The 26,405-nt window shown below is 34.7% G+C and overlaps 1 protein-coding gene across 16 annotated transcripts in view; it reads left to right on the forward strand.

Annotated features, from left to right (window-relative positions):
* MLIP (muscular LMNA interacting protein) overlaps positions 1 to 26,405 on the forward strand; it is a 257,011-nt gene that overhangs the window by 141,336 nt on the left and 89,270 nt on the right. For 14 of the 16 annotated variants that reach the window (XM_038554347.1, XM_038554337.1, XM_038554338.1 and 11 more), the window contains 2 exons: positions 3,608 to 5,170; positions 17,605 to 17,676. In XM_038554347.1, the coding sequence (XP_038410275.1) occupies positions 3,608 to 5,170; positions 17,605 to 17,676 (1,635 nt within the window). The remainder of the gene's footprint in view (positions 1 to 3,607; positions 5,171 to 17,604; positions 17,677 to 26,405) is intronic. The other 2 variants (XM_038554348.1, XM_038554349.1) reach the window with 1 other exon arrangement.

Consider the following 26,405-nt stretch of genomic DNA (forward strand, 5'->3'; position numbering starts at 1 on the left):
TGATTAGATTTTTAGAAGTAACTCCAATGATAGGTTAGATGGGGTGCAAGTAGAGGTAAGAATACCAGAAACATTATATAATGTTTCTCAGTCTGAAGGCTGAGAATATATCTGTCTAGGGACATTACAAGTGTTCATCAGTGAGAAGACCCATAAATAGGTAAGTTTAGGAGGCCAAAATGTCATAATATAATGATTGCATTCGAAGACAAAAAGGAATCTAGAGTTTCTGCCTTGCATGGCTGTACAAATTCAGGAGGAAGAGCTCAACTATATGGATCAATATCTTGTGCTGTCCTAATCTTGGTAACTCTTCAGATAGCAGGTCAATCACTTTGGCTTTTATTCAGGTGCCTTAGAATCTAATACTAATTAGGAAAAATTGAATATACACAAGAATAGTTAATTTTAGGTTGATTAAATTACAAGGCATCTCCATAACAGAGATTGGTTGTTAGAATAATTGATGGTTTCTATTCTCTAGGACCTAAGTGTGGGTTTAGGATTGAGATTGTCCACTTGATGACGGCAGAACACTGCAAGCATCCTCTCTTACTGAGATTATTATGAATGTATTCCAGAGTTCAGGATAGTCTTTCTAGGAGAAGAGAGTTTTGAAAATAGCTTTGGAGGACGTGTATGGTAAGGGGACTCAAGGAATCAGAAAAAGACTGAGGATTGGAGAACACAGCCGGGAGTAGCTCTAAAGAGGTGTTGAAAGCAAAGAAGTCAACAGAGATCATGTTAGAAATAAATGACGGAGGAACAGAGAATGACCTTGAGGAATAGGAATTAGAGCATCATTAACAAACCTAGAGAACAGAACAAGAGGTTATTAATGGGAGAAGATGAAGGGGAAGTAGATTGCAATAGAGTAGTTTATTATCACTGGTAAGGGATTTATAGTGTAGAGGTGCATGAAGGATCTATTCTGAGCTAACTGAGCATTTGACAGGTATCCATTCTTTCTTTCTGCACAAAGTTATTCATGTCTGTACCTCATTTCAACTTTTTTTTAACCCATTTTTAAAGTTAGGAAAATGAATCTTTTTTAAAAATGTTTTATTTATTTATTCATGAGAGACACACACACAGAGAGGCAGAGACATAGACAAAGGCAGAAGCAGGCTCCATGCAGGGAGCCCAATATGGGACTCGATCCCAGGACCCCAGGATCACGCCCTGAGCTGAGGGCAGATAGATACCTAATCACTGAGCCCCTCAGGCATCCTGAAAATGAATCTTTTTCATTAAAAAAGTATTCTTTGCTCCTGGGAATTTTTTAAAAGTATGGTGCCACATTTTGTTATTAGTATAAATTAGGATAGCAAACAGATGTATTTGCAAATTGGAAACAAATACATTGCAAATACATGTTAATATATAGAATAGGAAAATGTAATAGAAATATATGTAGGTTAATACAAACATAATAGACTTTATTAAACTTTTCAGAGTCTTTTAGAAGTTTTTCAATAATTAACAATTCAAAAGTACAATAAATTGATATACGTATATTAGATAAAATATGATTCAGTGCAGTAGAATGGTAATTAGAAGCCATAGTCTTGAAAAGTTGGAGGGCACACTATTTTCCTCTGAGTGAGACTATCAAAATTTAGCCCTATGATTTTAACACGATAATTTCATGGATAATCTGGATGAATTAATTTATTGTGTTAAATGAAGCTATCTGGAAATATGACTGAAGAGGTAATGGAATTTTTGTTGCTATTATCATTAATTTACAAAATTCTTCACCAAAAGCTACAATGTAATATGCAAAGACATCCTACACAGCCTTGAAATTGCTTCATTCCTTTTGTGAGACAAGACCAGTCATTGGAAACAATGATCTTTCATTCATGTCTAATTACATGAGTCAGTTACATGAACACTGGCTAAGCAGAATTGTTTCTAAGTAAAACTTATGTGAGGGAATTGTTAAGCTTTCTTTCTCAGATGATTGAATTCTGCTTGATTTTCAATAATCCATGATTTTTGGATATTCTGGGTAATGCCAGTGTATTCAAATATTAATTGTGTAGCAAGAATTCTGTGTTGCAAATATATATATTCATTTACACATAAAAAGAAAACTATTTTGGTATGTTTACTTGAGACTTAGAAGCTTAGGGTGAATTGTTTGCATTTATCAGTTTTAGATGTTTTCAGAACTCAAAATTCTATGAAAATCTTATTTATTTATTTATTTATTTATTTATTTATTTTTATTGAAAAATCTTTCCAATAAGTCTGATGGGCACCATCTTACAAAGCAAAATCAAGAAATATCATTTACTGAGTTTGTAAACCAAGCTTTTGCTAAGTTTGTTAGTCACACATTTTCCTACTATGTAAGGCCTTATTACTATTAAGATAGTAATATAAAAGAAAAAAAGATAGTAATATAATATCACTTAATAAATATTAATATTTGAGTAACTGATATTCCCTAAATTGTCTTATGAGTCAATAGAATCAAATCAATAATTTTACAAGATTTGTTTTTTGAATCATTTTTAATTTTAGTATTTGTCTTAAAGTACTGGATGGTTTTTAAAGTAGCACAAGAATACATACCACCAGATATCTTTTCTTCTCTTTTTTCTTTCTTTCTTTCTTTCTTTCTTTCTTTCTTTCTTTCTTTCTCTTTCTTTCTTTCTTTTCTTTCTTTCTTTTTCTTTCTTCTTTCTTTCTTTCTCTCTTTCTCTCTCTCTTTCTCTCTTTCTTTCTTTCTTTCTTTCTCTCTCTCTCTCTCTCTCTCTCTCTTTCTTTCTTCTTTCTTTCTTCTTTCTTTCTTCCAATTTGTTTAGGGATTGGTGGGGGTTACATTGTTTCAGGCAGACTACATTTGTAAAGCACTCTGTCTTTTTTTTTTTTTTTTTTTTTTATGAAAGCATACCTACCTTTCCCAGCATAATCCAAATCGTTCATTCCGGCAAATAACTGGGGAACATTTTTTCATAAGTTAAAATTTGCTCTGTATTTCAAACTAACTCTCTTAATTTCTCATTGTTGATGTCAATCATGTTGGTGTTGGGTGCTACATCTTTTGAATTCTGGTCATTTTTTGTAGTTGCATAATATGTAGGAGTACTTTAAGTTTTTAGAATTTTAAATACTTGAAATGTGTTAGATTTTTTAAGGATTATAGTCATATTATTGTAGTCATTATATTATTATACTATTATATTTTTACAATGGAAGAAAATCTATTTCATTTTCCAATGTGAATTTTGAAACTTATATTGGTAATTTAAGTCTTTTCAAGTCACACAATTCCAAATTAAAATAACTGCTTTAGATGTTGTCAGTGAATTAGTTTCCAAATGGAAACATGGATATACAATTCGATATCGATGTTCTTCCAAGGAATAAATGAGGCATAAAATATAAGACTTCATAGTTTTTTATATTTCATTTCAAATTTAAAGCAATGCCTCATTAGTGCAACAGAATTTCCTCCATTTTTATGGAGGCTTAGGTACCTGTTTTGTATAAACTAATAGAAGGACTGTTTGCATAAACACACAAACAACAAGAATATTTTGATAGTTTCACAAATAATGTCCTATTACAATCTGTCTATTTCTTTTTCCTCTAGTTAACTTCTTCTCCCACTACCTCTGAGCATCTTACCTGTAAACCACCTGCTTTCTCCTTTGTTTCTCCAACTAATCAGAAAACGCCACCTGACCCAGTTAACCTCGACGGAGCCTCTGTGCTAGAGGAGTTCCACACTAGGAGGCTGGATGTCAGTGGGGCCTTGGTGGAAGAAACAACTACGTATTTCCAAACTTCTGCTCACTCCTCACCCTTTATTGCATCGAAGGGCACCTCCTCGACGTCACAGTTTCCTCATTCCACTCAGTTATCAGGTTCTAATTTATCCAGTCCAAGAGCAGCAGATCAGAAACTCGGACGGGCATCTGAAGTTCTGAAGAAGACAACAGCTTTCACCTCGCATGTCCTTAGCCCCAGAGAAAGCCCGAGAACCACTTCTGCTTCACCATCCTCCAGTGCTTCTCTGAAGTCTAATTCGGGCTCATACATACCAGTCCGTATTGTCACACATTCACTCTCTCCAAGTCCCAAACCATTTACCACCTCTTTCCATGGCTCTTCTTCCACTATCTGTAGCCAAGTGTCATCTAGTGGAAATCTCTCGAAGTCAGGGGTGAAATCCCCAGTGCCCTCCCGGCTTTCCCTGCTCACGGCCATCCTCAAGTCAAACCCTTCTCACCAAAGACCGTTTTCTCCTGCGTCCTGTCCCACTTTCTCTCTCAACTCCTTGGCTTCTTCCACACTCACACTGGATCAAAAAGTAAAACAAACCTCACCCACACCTAAGAAATCTCTCTCTAGTTGCTCCCTGAGAGCAGAGTCTCCAGAGCAACAGGCTTCTGAACTTAGCCAGCAATCCTTTCACTTACCCCTTTTGGCCAAATCTGCTCCCCTTTCTCAGGCATGTTCCCTTTCTCCCACAAAACATGAAAGTAGTAGTCTTGCTTCTTTGAATGTAGAGAAAACATCACCCACTTCTTTAAAAAGTAACCCAACACTCTCTCTGCTACAGACTGATACATCAAGTTCTACGGGTCTTCCTCCTGTTCCTCCAGGTGTTCCCTCTCTTTCTTTGAAGGGCAAACAGGATGCTGACCTCAGGGGTCCAGAAAAGCCCAGGAATATTCACATACATTCTACATCAGCCTCCTCTGCATTATCTTCTCTATCTCCTCCCACTAACCAAAGGGCCATGCTCTCCTCTCCAGAGAAATGTTTCTATCCTTCTCCAGCTCTTTCAAACCTGATAAACAGATCCAAGAGAACAGCCTCACAGCTAACTGGCCAGGGGCATAATCCTTTAACTGCTCCTTCACCCCCTGTCTCCAGTGCTAGCTCTGCTTCTCTTTCCAAATTGGGGTCTTCCCCTCTCCCTCATGCTAATCTGCCCATTCAGCCGCTCCAACTCAGGCCCTCAACACTGTACCCAAATTGTAGCAGTGGTACCTTACCTTCAAGACTTGGAAAATCTGAAAGCTCCATATCAAACCACAGGTCATCTGTTTCAACCCCATCACCTCCCATCTCTCTAACAAGAACCAAGGAGCTGATTTCACCTTGTGCATTGCCCATGTCAACAGGCCCTGAAAATAAGAAACCCAAGGTATTTTTTTTGCACGTTGCATGGTGCATGCTTATTTTGAAATGTGGGAGAATCTTTTTTTCCAGGGGAAAGGTAATTATGATATTCATGCTCTTCCTACTGGAGCTATAGAAAGTATAATTGGGGCTAGGATTTGGTATATATAAATGTGGAGGTGAATTATAATCTATTTTAAAATGTGCATGTTTTGGTAAAACTCTGATATTTCAATTCCTCCTATTATGGTATCTTCTTATATCCATGGCTCCAAGGGCATATTTTTTTTAGGCATAATATGAGTTATTGATTGCAAAGATGGGATTTAAGGTAGCTGGTTCAGACTTGAGAATATGATACATTTCTGATTGTTTAATTACATGGACCCAATTGTCCATAGAAATATTCTATACTGATAGAATAGTAGACAGGATCAGTGTAAACTGGAATATGACCCTAGATCTAGGTCCATATTCTTACCAAGGCAAATTGAAAACTTTCTATTTCCTTTCTATTTCATTTATTATAGATTTTCCCTTTTTATCAGGTTGATTTCTTTGTTGTTCCTCATACCTCCTCAAATCCATACCAATATGGATTTAGCTATATACATAGAGGATAAAAGGGAATAGAATTTTTTTTTAATATATGAATATTATATTTGATTTATTTTGAACACTAAATACTTAGGAATTATGAAAAAACAGAAAGGATGAGTAGGCTGAGTATGAGGAAATTGAATTAAGAGAAGAGAAATACTGGCTTCTAAATGCTCTGAAGCAGCCCATTCAGCAAGAGTGTAACACTGGGATTGATTGATTGATCATTTTTATTTATTTTATTTTTTTCTTTTTATTACTGAAGTATAATCAACATACAATGTTACATTAGCTTCAGCTGTACAACAAATTGATTTAACGATTTTCTACATTGCTCAGTGGTCACTGTGATAAGTGTAGTTACCATACAATATTATTAAAATAAAGAGATCCAAGAGAACAGCCCCCACAGCATTATTTTCTATACTGTATTTTCATCTCTGTGGCTTACATATTTTATAACTAGAAGTTTGTACTTCACCTCTCCTCTGACAACCACTAGTTTCTGCTCTGTATTTAAGAATCTGTTTTTTTGTGTTTTTTTTTTTTTTTTTGCTTTGTTTTGAGATTCCACATGTAGGTGAAACAGTATGGTAGCATGCACTGTTGGTGGAAATATAAATTATTACAACCACTGTTGAAAGTAGTATGAGGTTCCTCAAAAAATTAAAAATAGAAATACCATATAATTCAATAATTCAACTACTGGATATTTACCCAATGGAGGGAAAAAGCTACTTTGGAAAGATATAGGCACCCTATGTTTATTGCAGCATTATTTATGGTAACCAAGATATGAAAGCAACCTAAGTGTCTATCAACAGATGAATGTATAAAGAAGATGTAATACCACAAACACACACACACACAGAGGAATATTATGTAGCCACACAAAGGATGAGATCTTGCCATTTGCAACAACATGGATAGATTTATACTATGCTAAGTGAAATAAGCCAGACTGAGAAAGACACATTACCATATGGTTTCACTAATATGTAAAATCTAAAAAGCAAAAGAAATTATAAGAGAAACCAGAAGCAGAATCAGACCTGTAAATACAGAGGACAAATTGATGGTTGCCAGAGGGAAGAGAGGAGGAGGATGGGAAAAATGGATGAAGGGGAGTGGGAGACATAGGTTTCCAATTATGGAATGATTAAATAATGAGAATAAAAGGTACATCATAAGGTATATAGTCAATAGTATTATAATAGTGTCTTTTGGTGACAGATGGTAGCTATACTTGTGGTAGGCATAGCATAACAGAGATTTGAAGCATCATGTTGTACACCTGAAACTAATGTAACATTGTGTGTCAACTATATTTCAAATGAAAACACTTAAAAACCCCAACACTTGAGAGACTGCCATTTATTTTAATATGAGAAGGGAAATATTTGAAGGTGTGATCCATAGAGTTCACTTTTCCTGGTAGAAGGGCAACTCTGCTCTAGAGCATACCAGCTTCCCAGCTATTCTCAAGTAATTAGGATGTGGATCTTATAGAACCAGAATTTAGTTATTGTTGTATAAATAAAATAAAATTATGAAAGTTCCTATATTATTGTTGTATAAATACAATAAGATTATGAAAGTGCCTGTACTGGGAAGGGATTGCGACTTTTATTTAGTTCAATGCATTGAAATAACAGTTTGAGAGCTTCCAAATTCCATGGAAATTGTGTTCAACTCTGTCACTGTTTGAATGATGAAGTTAAAACAGGAAAGATAAACAACCCACATAATCTTGTTAATGATGTTTCAATACAATTCAACTTAACAAGCATGTAGAAAACACCTGCTGAATGCCCATCACTATACCAGCTTTTTGGGGGATAAGTGTTTGTGTGTATGTATGTTTTAAGGAAAGTAAGTGATAATTCTTTGTCTTTAAAAAAAAAGTATTTTTCAGCAGAAGAAAAAATATATATACATAATGTGGAAAAGCTATATGGGGTTATTAAATTTACAGTAAAACTTGAAAACAAGTATAAGGCAATATTAACATAGTGTAATATAGATAACATATAATTGTTCACTGAATTCAATATTATAGAAGTAAAATTATGGGGTATGGCTAGTGAGAGAAGTTATAATAAATGTCAGGCCTGCTGGAAATGTTTAGGATTTAGTTAATGAAGAGGGAAGGAGCTAGCATTTCAGAAACAGTAAATAACCTGACCAAATATACAGAAGATGAACCCAGAGGAGTATGTGTAGAGACATAAGATGATTGGTCTTATCATCAAATAATGATAATTGTAGTCATAATTATCTTAACAGATAACATATGCCATCTGTGATATAAGAACTATACAAAACATACAAATTAAAAATTAAAAGAGACTGTCAGTTATACTTTTTATGATCTTATAAAGTTAGTAATATTATTTTTTCCATATTATATACCAAAACACAGAAGCAATAACTCATATTAATTATCATCTTAGTCTTGTAATTCTTATGAAGGAAATCATCATTATGGAATAATCAGGATTATCAATTTCTATAATGTTTAGGTCATTTAAAAATGTATTTTTAGAGATTATTAAGTCCTTGTATTTTAAACTTTCAAAGCAAATGGGATAGAGAAAATCTAACATTTTTCTATAATTCTAAATTTAAGAATCTTATTTATAATGACCTGGTGATTACCTTTTCAATACATATGTGTGGTTATGGAATTAATTTGTTATATATTAAAAACAACCTATGATATAAACATTACTGTCTCCTGAATTTATTAACAATTATTTCTTGAACCATAGTACCATATAATTAAATTATTATCTTTGTGAAAAGTGATTTTACTCCAGAGGCTTTTTCAAAGTGTTTCTGTTTGTGGTTCACTCTGCTTTGTTCATGTTTTGTCCTATTTTTGGAGAGTTGGAAGATAGTAAGCCCAGAGGGCTTTTGATCAAGTAAAGGTCTTTTTTGTCCTAAAATCAAGTGTGTTGAAGATCTGTTCTCTCCCAGCTCATTTACTGTTCCCAATATTGAAGACTTTTCAGCATTTGCTTTATTTTTTGTTTACTTTTTAAAATTTTCAAGTTAAAAATTCAGTTTATAGAAGTGCATGATAAATTTGATGAACACGAAAATATGAAGAATAATTATATCTATTTTACTTACTTTTTGAAAAAAATGTTTCTTATAATGGGCAGAATTTATCACTTCTGCAAAAATAGTTGCTTTCTGAGACATGCTGTTCTTAGTTATATTTATTTTTTCCTAGCTTCTTGCTATTATCTTTCCAGGTAAAAATCCACCTACATTTTTTTTATTGCAAACTATTATTTGCAGGAATTGTAACTTAAGTATAAAAATTCATTAAAATGCATACTGGAATAGATAAATTTTATCCTAGTTTCCTTTGATGTTTGACTAGTTTTGTTTGAATTGCTCAGATTATTTCATAGATTCATAAGAGGAAATAGACAAAAGCTTTGGGATATCAAAGAATTCATATGCGTCTATGGGTTGTTTCTTGTCTTGCTTCTTCCACTGTGGTGCTAATCCAAGCACAGTGCTCTCTTTGAAGTCAAGAGCTTCAGATTTAGATCAGCTTCACTCGGTGCCAAATCCCAAAAGAAAAGAGGTCCTAGAATACAAATGGCCATCAAATTAAAACATGAATGCATGAAGGGTATTAGTTCAAAGTGTGGGCCCTACTGTCCTTTGATATTGAAATAAAATGGAACAGCTAGAGTATAGTGAGCTAAATTCAGATATGAAGCATATTTGATATTTCTTTTTCATAGGTAGAATCTTAAGGTTTTGAATCTGTATTAGTATGATATAATTGATATATTTTAATTTCAGATATAGTGTTAAAGTATTATTTTACAGTATAATCATGGCCCTAAACAGAATGAGAATCTCCATCAATGATGCTCAGTCTACTCTGATTAACATCTACATTGTTGAGATATTTCTGTTCCATAGGAAAGCCTGAATATCATTAAAACTAATTCCTGGAGCTGTATTTGAGTTCCTAATATATTTGGTCTTCATTTATAAAATAGTTAAAATTTTTCTCCTAGGGAATTACCATGGTATTCCATACAGAGATTGGAGGCTATTACCTCAAAACTTCAAACATTTGCCATTAACTGAAGATGGTTTGAAGCTCTTTTTTTTTTTTTTTTTTTTTAGATTTTTATTTATTTATGATAGTCACAGAGAGAGAAAGAGAGAGAGGCAGAGACATAGGCAGAGGGAGAAGCAGGCTCCATGCACCAGGAGCCCGATGTGGGATTCGATCCCGGGTCTCCAGGATCGCGCCCTGGGCCAAAGGCAGGCGCCAAACCGCTGCGCCACCCAGGGATCCCGGTTTGAAGCTCTTTTTAACTGTGAGGGCTCCAGTGGCATGCTTGCCCCGACCATAAAGCTATTTGGATGCATGGCTTGGGAGTCAATTGGGAGCATTTTAATATTTCATGAACGTTTATAGTTGTTTTTTTATTTATAAACTCTCATTCCTTGAAGGCATCAAAACATTTCCAAATACATCACATTGAAAAATTGGTGATGGCAGTCTCTATGTGATTCTCTCCATTTCTGCTGATCCACATGTAATTAGGGAAATTAGTAATATGGAATGTACCTCAATGGGCTAAAATAGTTGATCTGGTTCAAGGAAATCATTCGTTCAAGAGACACATTCATCAGGTGCTTATTATGTACAAGGCACGTTTCAAAGTCAGGATGTTGCAGCAAATAAATTTGCAAAAATGCTTGCTCACAGAAAGTTTATATTCTTGGGTGGAAAAAGAAATAATCAGTAATTACCGCTACCACCTCCCCACTGCCATAAGTAAATTTCCTTGTGAGTTAGCAGGTCATACATGGTATGGAGAAAAGTATAGCAGGGTAAGGAATAGTGTCACAAATTAATATTGGGTAGTAAAGATAGATTTCTTTGGGAAGGTGACATCCAAAGAGGTGATGTGCCTTAAAAGAATATAGTCAGGAAAAATAGCTGATGACAGAGAGTGCTCAGCAAAGATAGAGGAGCCAGTGTGGCAAGAGTAGATTTGTATGAGGAAGTTGAGGTTATCAGAGACACATGTAACTGCAAGCTGGGGCCTGTGAGATCTTGTGGGCCACTTAGTCTTTGCTTTTTAATTTGAGTAAGAAGCCATTGGAGAGTTTTGAATAGATAATTGGCACAATCATGTCTATGTGGCTGCCATGTTAAGAAAAGACTGTAAGAAGGTGAAAGTGGAAATTACCTTAGGAATCTGTTGGAATAATCCAAGCAAGTGATGATGATGGCTTTGGTGTGGTTCTAGTGGTGAAGATGAAGATCATATATCTGTACATATTTTGTAGGTAGGGTAACAAACATTCACAATCCTTTTTCTTTTTAAAGATTTTATTTATTTATTCCTGAGAGACACAGAGAGAGAGAGAGAGGTAGAGACACAGGCAGAGGGAGAAGCAGGCTCCACGCAGAGAGCCTGACGTGGGACTCCATCCTGGATCTCCATGATCAGGCCCTGGGCTGAAGGTGGCTCTAAACCGCTGAGCCACCCGGGCTGCCCAACATTCACAATCCTTTGTGAAATGATAAAATAATTTAAACTAGATATATGTATTTTCTTGTTTTCTTTTTCTTTTTGTCCCACTGTTTTGTACACAATTTTTGATGCCTTTGTGGAGATTCTAGATTTTCCAAGATTCTCCCTTTCCTGTTACCACTTATATCTATGTACCAACTAATTCAGTGTCTCATTCCCTTTGTTTCTCTCCAGCTAGCCTTTCTGAATTGAGTTTGGCAGTGATTCACACTCAAGTGTCAGTGATTGACAAAATCTTCCTTTTTTACTCCTTGAGGAGTATTTTCATTTTAATTCAGGGAGGGGCTTGTGCAGTTTAACCCCAAAAGGGGATTTACAAAACAAACAAACAAACAAACAAAAAACAATAGGGATTCAAGGTTATGAGTTCTAATTGTGGAAGTTCACATCACTGAAAGACTTTGAAAAGTAAGCATGAAATGCCTTTAGGGTGTACTTGGAAGGGAGAAGAGGGTCTCTAATCAGCCAGCTGTGTCTAAGACATGAATAGTAGATAAGAACTAAAATTTTGTTCTTCATGTCCTCTAAATCTTACTGTAGCTTTCAATAAAATACCTCATTTTAAATCAACAAATATTTACCAAAAACTGTTCTTTATCAGGATGGTATATTAGAAATAATAGGTCTTTTAGAGAAGATATTTTCTATCAGGCTAATAGGGATGCCGAAATATTGTAATACAATAACATATTGTATGTTTAGAGTACTAGAAACACAAAAAGTAAATCACCCATGGAGTAGGGTCCTGGGAAGAGAGTTGTTCAGGGAAATTTCTCCCTTTCCTCTATCCCCCACCACTTCCCCACTGATTCAGTCCTCAGGATCATTATAAAGATTATGCTCTCCCAGTAATCCAAGTGTAAGGGAGATATCTGGGCAATTTCCTTCTGTGAGTTGGATCAGGGCGTGGGCTGAGCTTTTGTCTCAGGGAAATTCTGACTCAGGCAGAGCATGGTCATTGATGAGCAGGAAGTGTACATTTGAGCAATGCTCTCATTTCTACTCATGGATATATCAGGAAAAAGAAGTTGGCCATGGTGGTAGGAAGGCTTTCTGCCAGGGTTCTCTCTTGTTGTTCATGTAATCTGAGGTCCTGCCCTTCACTAATACTTAGAGTACCACCATGAGTTCAAATTTCTACTAGACAACTAGTGTAGTTTGCTTTGAGATCTCCTGGGTCTTTATTACTGGATCCTGTGGTGGAATTTTAGGCATCAGCAGCAGATAGGATAGTGATGAGAAATATTTTCTGAAAGGGAAAGATATGTTCTTGCTGTCCCCCTAGGGGACAGTATTTATGTTGCAATTATCTAGGATAAATAGAATTTATGAATAGCATTAGCTCTGATAAACTTATGTAGTAAAATATCATTTCCTTTTCTAAACCTAAATTTTACCCTGGATTTGTCATATAGTGGATATTTATGTGGCTACCTAGGTGGCTTGGTTGGTTAAGTATCTGACTCTTGATTTCACCTCAGATTATGATTTTAGGCTCATGAAATTGAGCTCTACACCGAGGGTGGAGTCTGCTTAAGATTCTCTCTCTCCCTCTCCCTCTGCCCCTCCTTGCCAAATGAATACACTCTGTCTCTCTTAAAAAAGGGGGGAGGGGCCCCTGGGTGGCTCAGTAGGTTAAGCATCTGCCTTCAACTCTGGTCATGATTTCAGGGTCTTGGGATCCAGCTGTGCTTTGAGTTCCAAGCTCAGCAGGGAGTCTGCTTCTCTCTCTGCCCCTCCCCCTGCTTGTGCTCTCTCTTGCTTGCTCTTGCTGTCTCTCAACTAAATAAAGAAATAAAATCTTTTAAAAAAATAAAAAGTAAAAAAGGAAATAAATATTTTTTGAATGTTGACCAAAGCATAGATTATAAATTGAATAGATAAAAGTTTTTGCTGGATTTGGGGTCAGGCTAGTCAGTTCTACCTTCTTTGATCAACTGATAGTGATTCCATCCTGTAACACTACAACTTATTATTCAAGTTATATTTACCTTGACTAGAGTGATTTGCAATTTTATTTTTTAATTTTTTTAAAAGATTTTATTTATTTATTCATGAGAGACAGACAGACAGAGAGAGAGAGAGAGAGAGGCAGAGATATAGGCAGAGGGAGAAGCAGGCTCCAGGCAGGGACCCTGATATGGGACTCGATCCCGGGACTCCAGGATCACGCCCTGGGCCGAAGACAGGCGCTAAACTGCTGAGCCACCCAGGGATCCCTGTGATTTGTAATTTTAAACCAAGGAAGGAAAACCAATAAATTTAACACCTGGAAGACTTGCAATGCTAAAGAAGAAATATGTTCTAAATTAGAATATTGTTAAGAGAAACCTGAAGAAATATAGTGAACCCCAAAAATATCTCTAGTGTCAACAAGAATGATTTTCACATTCTTGTTGAAAAAGAAAGACTACATATGTCTTAAAGACACATAAAGTCCAATAGATGAGGAACAGGAAGGAAACATCTATATGCTCTAAATTCATGTCTTCTGGTCTAGCTAACTGTATCTCAAACAGATGAAATTTCTACTTCTATTGTAAATGATGGGAGCTAGGAGATTTGCTGGAAAAAGAAGTTGAGCCATATTTTTTATTTTTCACAAAAAAGGGAAGGTAAATTCTGAAAATCATTGCCTATATTCTTTGTGATTGTTTCCAAAAGCAGTTATGACTGAAAGCCAGACATTTTCTTCAAGCTATGAATGTTTATTGAATTGCCTCTCAAGTTCAGCTTTTGTGATTTTTTTTCATGATATCATGAATAAGGAGAGATATGGGATGTGTAATGACATATTTCTGTGAACTCACATGTATTCTGAGTGCCTAATCTAAAGCATCCTTGAGGCCACTTTCTATTCCAGCACTCTGTTTTAATTTTCTGTGAATTATTTATCTCACTATGACTTCTGCTTTCTTATTTTTTTCTTGTAGTTTGTCTCTGTTTATTAGGGTGTAAGCTCTAGAGAGTAATGGCTTTGGATGTTTTGTTCACTGCTGAATCTCTAATATTTAGAGCAATGTAGGTCACAAAATAGATACTCAATAATATTTTGTTGAATGAATCCATTAGTTGAACTGTCATATACAAATAGACTTACAGGATATATTGATGTTCACCAGATTGGTAGAATCCAGGAGGCAAAAGCTCCCTATCCTTGGTATATGACTTGAATGAAGATAAAAATGACTTGCCTAACAAAATGGCACATGAAATAATATAAAAATTCTTATCTTCATAGTTTATAATAACAAACCAAAACTAATCAGGTGAAACTGGGTAGAGACGGTGCCTAAAGTACTATTTTGGGATTTAGAGAAACAAACAAACAAACAAACAAACATCATTACAGGATGGAGTTTAATTTCAACAAATGTTTAAAAAAAGAGAGAGAGAGATGAAAGCATTAGGGATTTAAGGTGGTAGTACACTCAGTGTGGTCCAAAAATATGAAATGACTCCAACTTCACTCTCCTGTATATTCTAAACTCACCACAAAAAAAAAACAAGGAGAAAGTTCCAAATATTATCATCTTCATTGTATTAATTGGGTTGTTGTTGATATCATGAAGGTGACTATATTATACTTTGTGTTAAAACTACATCTAGTTAAACATACACTTTTTAAAAAAGATTTTATTTATTTAGAGAGTGTGCATTTGTGCGGGTGAGTGGGGGAGGGGTAGAGAGAGAAGCTCCTACTCCTAAGTAGGCTCCGCACTAAGCATGACCTAATCTCATGACCTTGAGATCATGACCCAAGCCAAAGTCAGGAGTCAGATGCTTAATTGACAGAGCCAGGTACCCCAATATGCACCTTGTCAAAATTTAAAGGAATATTGACAGAAGAAAGTGATGAGGATAGTGACATTCTTTAATTGAGATCAGTAAGCGGGGGGGGGGGGGGGGGTTGTGGAAATAGCAGTGCAACTCTCATATAGAATCGAACTCTTTACATGTATCATCATTCCAAGGTGGGGACGAGGGACCGATGGAGTAAGTTAGCAGGAAGCATATTTTGGCTCAATGTAAGGGAGAATTTTGTACCACTTTTAACAATTAGACCTACAAATGCTGTCTTAGGAGGTAAGCAAGTATTCACGTGGTGGCTGAACAGACTGATCAGAGAGATTCATATCTTGGATGAGGGGGTTGAACCAATGGCCTTCAATATCACATCTAAGTCTAAGATTCTATGGCATTATGTGTGCAATAACAATATATCTCTTTGTATAGACTTGTCCAACTATATGCTTTAAGGCAGTTGGGGATAGAAGAACAAACCATGTAAATGGTTGTATATACTGACATGAGAGGCAAGGGCCTATGGTGCATAAGTGCACAGTTGTTGATTGGCATGTCTAGATCCAAATCCCAGCTATGACTTAGTACCTTGTGGCTTTAGATAAGTTACTTAACATCTGTGTATTTTAGTTTCCATATATAAACTGGATATGATATAGAATCTACCTAATAGGTTAGTTGTGGTGATTAAATGAGATAATACACATAAAGCTTTCAGAGTAGTTCCTGGCTCATAGTAATTGTTAGCTATTATTATTATTCAAACTATCATTGCAATTAAGTATTCATAAAACCATCATGGAGTATTGATATACTGTTATGCATTCTTTGTCTGTTTAGATTTTCTTTGAGAAAAAAATATTATCTTCTAGAGAAAGTATGGATATTGGATCCAAACAGGCCTGGGTTCCAAACCTATTTCTGTTCTTTACAGGCTGTGTATCTTAGACAAGTCGCCTGACCATACCATGCCTCCTTTCCCTAACGGTTCTTTAGCTATAGGGCTTCTGTAAAACTAAATGAGGCAATGTATATAATTTGCTTATTAATGAGTGCCAGACATTATTCTTCACAAAGAGAATGCATTTCATTTTCAGTCATTACCCAAAATATGTCATATGGGGACTATAGCAGTATAGGGTTAATATAGACACGAGGGCTTGAAGGGACCTGAGACTTTTCCTCCAGGGTGGGCATTATGATTTTTCTCTACCTCACCCTTCCTTTCTAAGGAAAATGAGTGTGTTATCTTACTTTCCTCACATCATTTCAATAGAATATTACTTCAATTATATTCATAAAACTCAAGGCTTTGTTTTATTTGACTATCATGTCTTCTTCTATAGATCCTGTGGTCTGCCCAGGGGGCTAGGACAGCTTGGAACCATGTGCCAATTTCTAGCTGGCTCTGGGCCCCTGGGGAAACTGTCTGAGACAGGGACTTTTGAAGAGATGGCAGCCTTGACCTTGATTAAGCAGCTTGGGACCCAGAGCAATATCAAAACTGGGGCTTTTGATTATGATAGTATTATGATTTATACAACTTCCTCATGCTCAACCCTCTCTTTCAAATAATCCACAAAACTGACCTATATTACTCTGAGTTTTATTTAAAAGTCAGGATGTTTTATCATTTGATTCATTAATATCACTGCATTAAGAAGAGCAAGAAATGATGAAATTTAAAAAAGTGTTTAAGATCAAAAGTTTGGCTTTCTAGCTTTTTCATTATGGAGTTAAATTGCTGATAATTAGTTCTATTCAAAATATGCTACTTATTAAACATTGCTGCTAAATTTTAGGTATTCTGACTCTTGCTTTTATGAATGATGCAAGAAAATATACCAAGGGTTCAATAAAATTTATACGCAAAATGTTAGTTGATTATGGTACTATAAAAAAGAATCCCTTTCATTTAAAAATATTTTATTGATTTATTCATGAGAGAGGCAGAGAGAGAAACAGAGACACAGACAGAGAGAGAAGCAGGCTCCATGCAGGGAGCCTGATGTGGGACTCAATCCCGGGACTCTGGGATCACTCCCTGAGCCAAAGACAGATGCTCAGCCACTGAGCCACCCAGGCATCCCAGAATCCTTTTCCTCTGAGAATTAAGCAAAAAACCAAAAACATCCCACCCATGTTTATAGGCTAGTACTCTTATAAGCAACATACTACTCATGAGAAATTTATATGTAACTTTGTAGAAATGGATGTTGTTAAGTTCTGAGACTATATAGCACATAATTGTCTATAATCCCTAGGCTGATATTTTACTGTGATATTTCTTTGTTTCTCATTCTAATAAAATATTAACATGGTAAGCTAATTTTTTCTGTCAAAAACAAGTTGTAGTTATTGTTTTCTTCATTTGATAGCATGTCATTTAACTTGGCAAAACTAGTCTAAAATTATGTTCTATTCTTCTCCTTTTTCATCTCCACTCTTGCTTTCTGGTTACTCATTCTAGCAATACAAGACCAAGTCAAGCTACAAGGCTTTTGCAGCAATCCCTACAAACACATTGCTTTTGGAACAGAAGGTCAGTGTTGGCTCAAAAGCAGAGGGAATTTTATGTTTTTAGTGTCATTTTTATTATATGTTCTGAAATGTCTGTTTTGAAGTTCTGCTTTTACTAAAATGTTGTTCTTATTTTATTTTATTGTTTTATTTTATTATTTATTTTTGTTCTTAGTTTAGAATGACATGATGAAAGCATCTTGGTGAATAGAATTTGAGACATCACTGATTTATCACCAGAGGCTAAATATGAGCTTAGAATTGTCCAGTCCAATGTAAAGCAGGCCTGGGAAATTTAATTCAGATTTGGATAGATCTCTGTTCTTTGGAATTTTAAGTGGTTGTTATATTCAAGAGCTTCCACTTCTTTTCACATTGATCAAAAGAGTAGAGGGGAAATGGGGTTGCATGAGGATATCTGGCCAGTTTGGTCAAGACTTGGTGACTAGTAGCGGCTTCTACAGGGTAGAAACATGTTAGCTGAGTATCCAATTTAGCTTTGCCCCTTAGATCCTAACATGGGCTAAAACTCTGTCCATTCTCACCAGCCACTGATGATACCTTCATGAATGAGAGGGAGGATTGAGATCACTTCCAGTGACCCAGCTGCTTTCATATGCCTCTAGGGCATTTTTGATTTGCTACTAAGAGTCATTAATTACAAAATTACAGGATTCTGCTTCAGTAGGTAAATTAAATTAAAGCCTCTTGTTTAATAAGCACATTACATATGCTCAAATGAAGGCCAAATGGAGGATTATATCAGAATCGAAATGAAATCAACTACCAAGCCTATGAAATTATTCATTTCATGTTATTTTTATGATATTTATTTAGGTAATTTATCTCAGGGCATTAAGCCTATTTTTTTTCGGTATAATTATAGTGTTTCAAATACTGTTATCATAATTTGTTAAAATGTTAGTGTTTGCCAACCAGGTGGTATTTTGACCACTGATTTATGAATTTACTTTCTTTTATTTTAGTATGATCTGGGAAATAAAATTTTTGCATGATCTCTTGTCTAAAATATAAGAATCAGTGGGAGATGCTCAGTAGCATACTAGTGGGTATTAGTGGGCCACATCTCTTCTACCATAATCTCTGAAAACTGATTTCAATTTATGCACATGTGGTCCAGAGTCTATGCTCAGTCCATGTCTGAATGCTTTCAACTGAAGGGTTGAGGCGTCACTAGATTGCAGAGAGATCTGCGACTTTTTCTCTAGCTTCTCTTCTGAATTTCTACCTTTTATAGCCATGAAAAGATGAGATGGGCCTAATCACTGATTTCAGGACGCTCAGGAGAATGCAGGAAGTGACATTTTCACCAGTTTCCCCTTATCCTATTGTTTAGGATTGTTATGTTGAGCCGTAGTGCAATGTTTTCTCAGTGCAGACCCTTTGCCCATTTCAGATGGATATTTCTGAAATATGGTTACAGTGTGTGATTCTACAGAAGTGGAGAAACTTCCTTCTCAGCAGCCAGGCACAGAGAATACAGGCTTATTGGTGTCCCTCCATCATTCTTGTCTCACCTAACTTAATACATTCTCCTGTACCTGTGGGCTACCACTATATTAATTTTCTCTTTAGAAAAATAATAGTTACTTCTTCTTGAAAGACTCTTATAAAATAAGGCTGGATATCATCATTGGTTCCAGAATCTCTGTCTACCAGCTCTCTTTTCTTCCAAGCAAATGGATTTTAGAGATGATAATCTATTAGTTGGTCATTGAAAATGAAGAATTATTACTTTAATTTCCAGTTTCATCACAAACCCATTTCATAAATGTATGTGGTAATATTACTATGTATTGAACCTAATGCAAGTTCATATAGGAGAGATTTTAGTGTTTTAAATTTTGAATAAGACAAACTCTTTAGGAAAACTTTAATATTTATAGTATAGCAAAACATAAATATCATGGTGTCTAACCTAAAATAGTGTTTTTCTAGAGAGAACTGACTATTGTATAAACACTAGTGTGGGTAATTATCTCTTGGCTAAGAGAAATTGGTTTTGGACCATAAATATTTGAATTGTTCAAAGGTCACAAGATATGACATATGTTTGTTTTTTCTTTAGTGCCTTTGTATAATTTCAATTTACTTATTTATTATTTGCTGGTTTTCCCACATTGTGTGTTGCTCAATGAGAAACCTTAATCCATAAGAATTTTTAAATAACAAAAGTCTTATCTCAAGATTTTTTTCAGCATTTATTTCCTTATTCACTAATATTGAATGATATTTCTTTCATGGTTGTAGTTTTTAAAAAATTAAATCTGGTAACTTAGGTCTTTTTATCCATCTGTTTATATAATAGAGCTCATCCTATGCCATTAAAATCAGAAGGACGTATTTCTGAATTGAGTAGGAAAATTAAGAGTATAATCATCAGAAATTCATCTGTTTGGGGAAGAATCAACACTTTGGAATATTTTCGGAAATCCCTTTAATATCACACAGAACACCACAACTAAAGCAAAGGGTGATGCTGCAGTCCAATTACAATATTCTGTTAGGGTCTATGCTGTGGAATGTCTTAAAGATAGAACTAACAAATTTAATTCAGACAGTTCAACAACCACATTAAACTCACGGTTGATGTTTTATATCACATTTTATTTTGTATATGGTATAATTAATGAGGAACTGGAATCACTTTTAAAAATAATGCTATTTTTTAAAAGCAAAGTTTTCTCCCAGTTGAAGTAGAGGCATCCATTTCAATCACATAGTAAGCTATTATTGAATCACTGGATTGGTTTCAGCTTTAATCACCCCTAGATGAAGCCCATCATTTTCAAAAGAGTACATTTTGTTGGCAGGGGACATGAGGTTTCTGGTACTTCTGTTCTGTAATTTATTGTCTACATCAAAACTTAAATTCATAGCTTATTCTGTTTTCTGTAATCCCCCCCCCCAATGAATGTTTAGAAAGATGCATTTTTTAGCTTAAGTCTTAACGAAGGCTTTATAGGAAGAGATAAATATAAGGCATATTTTAATATGTTAGTTTCAGAGTCTTTGGCTTCATCTCCTGCCAATAGTCATCTTCTCCAAGATTGAGATGAGAATAAAATACACGTGATTATAAAGCAGGAACAAAGTAATGGATCAGCTTGCATTTGTGACTGTCCACAAACCTTATTACAATATATTCACCCATATTGTTGAGGAAATAATTTTGAAATTGACATTCCTTTCAGTCTTGCTATGTTCTTCTCAGAGAATGTCAAAAATCTTTCTCTCTCTTATTGACTAATTTTCCTTTTTATTATCTGAGTCAGATAGCAATAGGTAGAAAGTTAAAATTAAATTGAAGGACTCATGTTAACATTCCACATAAATGTCTTTTTATTTTCATTGTGAAATTAAAGAAATAAAGGATGAAGAAAGAAATATTTTCATGAAATAAAACATCATGCATCATTATTATTTAACAAGTGATTCATATTTTTCCATGAAAGCATTTTTTTTTTTTTATAAAGCAATTTAAGTTCTCTATTCCCTTCCTTACAAGTATTCCTCAGGATAAAATCAAGGCTAGAATTAGGTACCATTTTTCAACAAATGGCATTTCTGGCTGCCATTTTCAAGACACATTTACTTTATAAGCTATGTGATTTGAAAGAATAATAATAGAGTAGCTCAATTTAATAAATATAACATTTAAATTATAGCATTAATTATTTAAATGAAAGGTAAGGTATAAAAATTATTTTATTTTTCCCAGTAAAAGGAAGTTAAAGAATAGCTATTCTGAGGATAATTGTAAAAATTATGCTATAAAAATGGGAAGGTAAAGATTTGTGCTATCTCATCAGTTTTCAAATCAATTTATCCTAAATTGCCAGCTTAAAATTTTAAATCATGAGTTGGTAAACTTTAATCTAATTAAACATATGTATTTTGGTGAGAATATTTTAAGATCTCTCAAAAATTTAACAAAATCTGGTTGCTAGCTTAGCATATGGCTTATCCTAGAGAGACATCTCTTAATTGATTAGTACAAGTGACTGTGTGTCGATTTTTCTGGCAATGGAAAAGTGCCCAGGACCCAATTCTATTCCAGTTTGTTCTCAGGCAATTGTCTCTTATACACAAGTCTCTTTTAAAGCACTTACCAAACCATACTTAATTATGCATGTTGGTAGTGTTTTTTTTTTTTTTTTTCCTACTATGAACTATTTGAGGAAATATAGTAACTTTTGTTAAATGTTCATTGAATGAATTAATTTACTTTGCAGCTGGATAGGTCTCTAAAATGTCCAATTTTATTTCATAGGATTTTAAAGCAAATTTTCGCTCATAAAATCATAAAAATTAAGGACCCTAATGTATTATAATTGGGGCAATGATAATTAAGAATTGTTCTTTAGGGTAGAATAAACTTCATCAATTCTATTTCCATGGAAAAGCTATAAAGGACCTTCCACTATAAGGGAACTAAGTTGATTTTAGACTTGATACATTTTAACAACTAGAAAATACAATCACAATGGCCACCATATTGAGTATTGTAGTGAATCAGACACTGAACTAAATGTTTTATTGTCCTCACAACTCTGTGACTATTTTGACATTCAAAGATGCCAAGTAAATGCCCCAAAGCAGCAGGGCTAGTATGTTGCTGAATTGAACCTTACAAGATTATCTCCCAGCCTTTTTCTGTTCACCATACAATAGTGACATCAACTAGCTAAAGTGAAATATTGAGCAAGAAATGACGATTTTTTATTTCTGTCTGCAATACTTTTTTTTTATTACTTGACAAAATGTATTTAAATCCTCATCAAATTAGAGCAACAAAAGTTGTTTTTTTTTAATTTTTTTTATTGAGCAACAATTAAAGAGAATTGGAAATGATTTAGTTCTGAGACATGAGTGATTGAAGTTTACAAAGCCACTCTGATTCCTTGAGTTACTAAAAGACAGAGGCACATTACAGTGAAGGAGGTTTGGGTTGAAAACAAGGCACACTTTTCTGATGTCCTTGATTAAATGAAGGAAAAAAATGAATTTTCCTGCTATTGAGCCTTAATGAATGGGTTTGAAATAGGCTGCAATGGTTGCACAAACTCTTTCTTCTGTGTGGTAGAAACAGATGTTCAACACTTCAAAGATCTTAGGATTATAAGCACCAAGTAGATTTCCTCAATTATTGAACATTTTAAACCAATCATAAAAATAATGTAATGATAAATATTTCTGTATCTTTAAAGAAGCTGTATCTGGGAACCCTTTAGCTTACAGTGTACATTTTCCCTTTTTCTTCAGATCTGAGTGCTATTCAGAACTGAATCTCCAACTATATAATCAAAGTGAGATTTATTTTGCTGAGGATATCTCTAATCCTACAAATGGTTTTGTATTAATGGCAGAAAAGCAAATAAGGCTTTTATGGGCTTCAGAGGATTTATTCTACCAAATACTTAGCTGGTCAGATTAACAAAGTATAGGAGCACTTAGGTTTAGCATGAATCATTTTGAGGGGGGTTAATTTGATAGAGTTACTGGCCCATAAAATTTTTGAAATCCAATCTAATTAGATAGTCTAGGCATCACAAAAAGTTTACAAGACCTTTTTGATTATTCTTCCTTTGAAAATAGCTTACTTTCTAGTTGCATTTAAAATACAACTGATTCATGCTGTCTTCAGATTTTTAGAACTTAATCCTATTGCCAGAGAGCAGGTTAGACTGATTTAATATATCTGACTTAAAAGTGCTTGCAGTTCCATCAGAGATCTCCTTTCAGGTGAGAAACATCTATTATAGTTTACTGGCATATGGTCCCATAAGAACTTTGATTTACAGTGCTAGTTCATAGTCCTTGGCTCTTGATTATAATGCGGTGCTGAGCTCAGAAACTATTTTCTGTGAAAAATTTGATTTACTAGGTCTCTTTTTAAAAACTGGACCACACAGTTGGCTGTTCTGAGCAAAAGATAACTACTTTTAATGACCATATTCCTGATAACTTACATTAGTTAAGAATCTTTAAAAATAGAATTCAAAGTATTCACCATTTATGCCTCACTTGGCTATCATCCAATATAGTAGAAAAAAATATTTTTAATAAAAATATTTTATTGAAGAATATTCCGAGACAACTTCACTCAAAATTAATAAATCCCCCGCCCCCCCCCAAAAAAAATCAATACTCTCCTGCTGGCTAAGGTGTCAAAAAGCAATCTATGGTCAGAGTTCTTTTTAATGGTGATTTAATATATTTTTATTTAAATATAACTTTGTACTACTGAGAAAAAAAAAAAAAAAAAACCTACTCTTTATGGCTGCCAGAAGGAATAATTCAAGATGATACATTTGACAAAGAACTACTCATCAATTAAAACAAAATCAATTCTAGTAAACTTCCAAGCTATTGAAATTCAAAATAACCGTGCTCCAAATTTAAATACAGTCTGAATATTGCCCTATTTCAAAGTTTCAGCATTATTCACCTAATACCGGTTATCTTCCTTAATTTTCCAAGGGTTCTGAGTAGTTTTTTCATTCTTTGAGTAAATTTCAACATTTTAAATGGTCTATCAAAAGTTTTATTTTCCTACAGTACGTTCCCACAGAGTAACCAAGATATTAACCTTATTTGATTTTGGCTGAAAAAATATCTGCTCATTACATTAACACTGGTCATATGCTCAGATCTTTGATGGAAACACATGTAATTGAAATGCAGAGATAAAGTATTTGTTATTTAAAATATTCAAAGAGTTTAAACCCCCTCTCTAGAACATTTTACCAAGGACAATTAAAATCATATTATTTATACAATTTATTTATTCACTTAACCACGTTTAGTCATTACTTTATCCTTTCAATTCATCCTAAAAATGTTTATTGATCACATATCACTGGCTCTATCCTGGGGCTATAAAGATAAATAGCAAATTTTTTATTGTGATAGGAACAAATGGTCCAGTTTGGTAGAGATACTGTTGAAAAATTATTATTATTATTATTTTTTTTAAATAATTATGATATAATATACTTAAAGTATGTACAAAGTGATATGGTACCCAAGGAGGGAATGAAGACTTCCCGATATGAAGGCCAAAACTACATCATAAAGGAATTTGATTAGAATCCTAAGGATAAATAGGAATTCTTGAAGTGAGCTCAATCCAGGCAGAGTTAATAAGATGTAGTTAAAGGTAACCACAAGGTCAAAGAATTAAAGTGGTTCTTTGAGGCTGAAGAGCAGCTTGCAAGTGAAGAGTAGTTAGAAGGTATTGTTGGAAAGATGAAGAAGGGCTAGATCAAACTTCTCCCCTAAGGAATTTGTTCTTAGTTCTTGTCATTAATTTCTGACTTTTTTCTTCATAATTATCATTGTGATTAGAAGCCGTGTGTGTGGGATGCCTGGGTGGTTCAGAGATTTAGTGCCTCCCTTCCCGCCCAGGGCGTGGCCCTGGAGTCCCGGATGGAGTCCCACATCGGGCTCCCTGCATAGGGCCTGCTTCTCCCTCTGCCTATGTCTCTGCCTCTCTCTCTCTTTCACGAATAATAAATAGAATCTTAAAAAAAAAAAGAAGAAGAAGAAGAAGAAGCCATGTGTGGCATAAAGTCTAAAATTAAGGCCCCATATTATGTGCCACCTTGACATATAGTGAACTTGGAGGGGCCTCAAAGCCTAACTGCAACTTTCCCTCCTCCCTGTTCACCCCCAGATAAGATCCCCTAACCTTCCTTATCAAACCAAGTGCAGTTCTTACTGAATTGAACAAGCCAATCACAACCTTCTCAAACCAGGGAACACATATGTCACCCTTTTGATACTATAAAGCCTGCCTTCCACCACCCCTACTTTGTACCTGAGCACAACCCTTGTCTGGCCCTGAGTGGTGTGAAGCATTCCTTTCCTCTAGGCTGTGAATATAACTGAGTAACAAACTGTACTGTTGTTAGTTCCATCTACCCAATGATAGAGATCATGTATTTGGCCATGCCTCTAACAGCAAGGTTAGGACCCCACCCCTTACTTACCAACAAGGTAAATAGGTGATTAAGACACTATGTCAGAGAAAAATTAAACTATGAACACCAACTAGGAGTTATCTTTTTGAAATTTTCTGTTCCTGCTATCCATTACTCATGACTAGTAAGTTTAGAGAACAAAGGAGAAAGGCAAAAGAGAAAACGTTATGGTAACAAAGAGGCAATCTCACACATTTCTATTATGCTATCATAGATAATGTCATATATTTTGTTAATTAATGCAGAATAGTATATTTTGCACAAAAATTTTCCAGACAGTATTTTCCTTTGTGAGTTATTGAAATGAGGAGATGGTAAATTTTTATTTTTAGATGTAACTTTTTTGAATTATTAGGCAAATATCCTAGGCCAAAATGATAACTAGCATCAGGACATGGTTCCTCTTGGTGAAGACTAATAGTTCTGGATCTGTTATATTACTGGCTCTGTTAGAGGGGCAAAAATTGATTCTGTTGAGCCTTAGATCACATGGTTCCACAGCTGGTGTGACAATTTTTGGTCAGAATATAGGTATATTAGACTGATAATGAAGAAGGGAGAAAGAGAAGGTAAATCTAAGTAACAGGACAGGACAGCTGTAATTTTCAGTTGAATACAGCAGTTGCTTGTGATTCATCCCAAAATATGAAGCTGAGCTCATAAAAAAGTAGGGGAAATCCCTGAGGCTCAAATAACAAAAGCAAGCAGAAATTCATAATGTTTAGTTATTCTGAAGATACTATGC

This window comes from Canis lupus, chromosome 12, assembly GCF_011100685.1.
Source record: "Canis lupus familiaris isolate Mischka breed German Shepherd chromosome 12, alternate assembly UU_Cfam_GSD_1.0, whole genome shotgun sequence".
Classification (NCBI taxonomy): domain Eukaryota; kingdom Metazoa; phylum Chordata; class Mammalia; order Carnivora; family Canidae; genus Canis; species Canis lupus.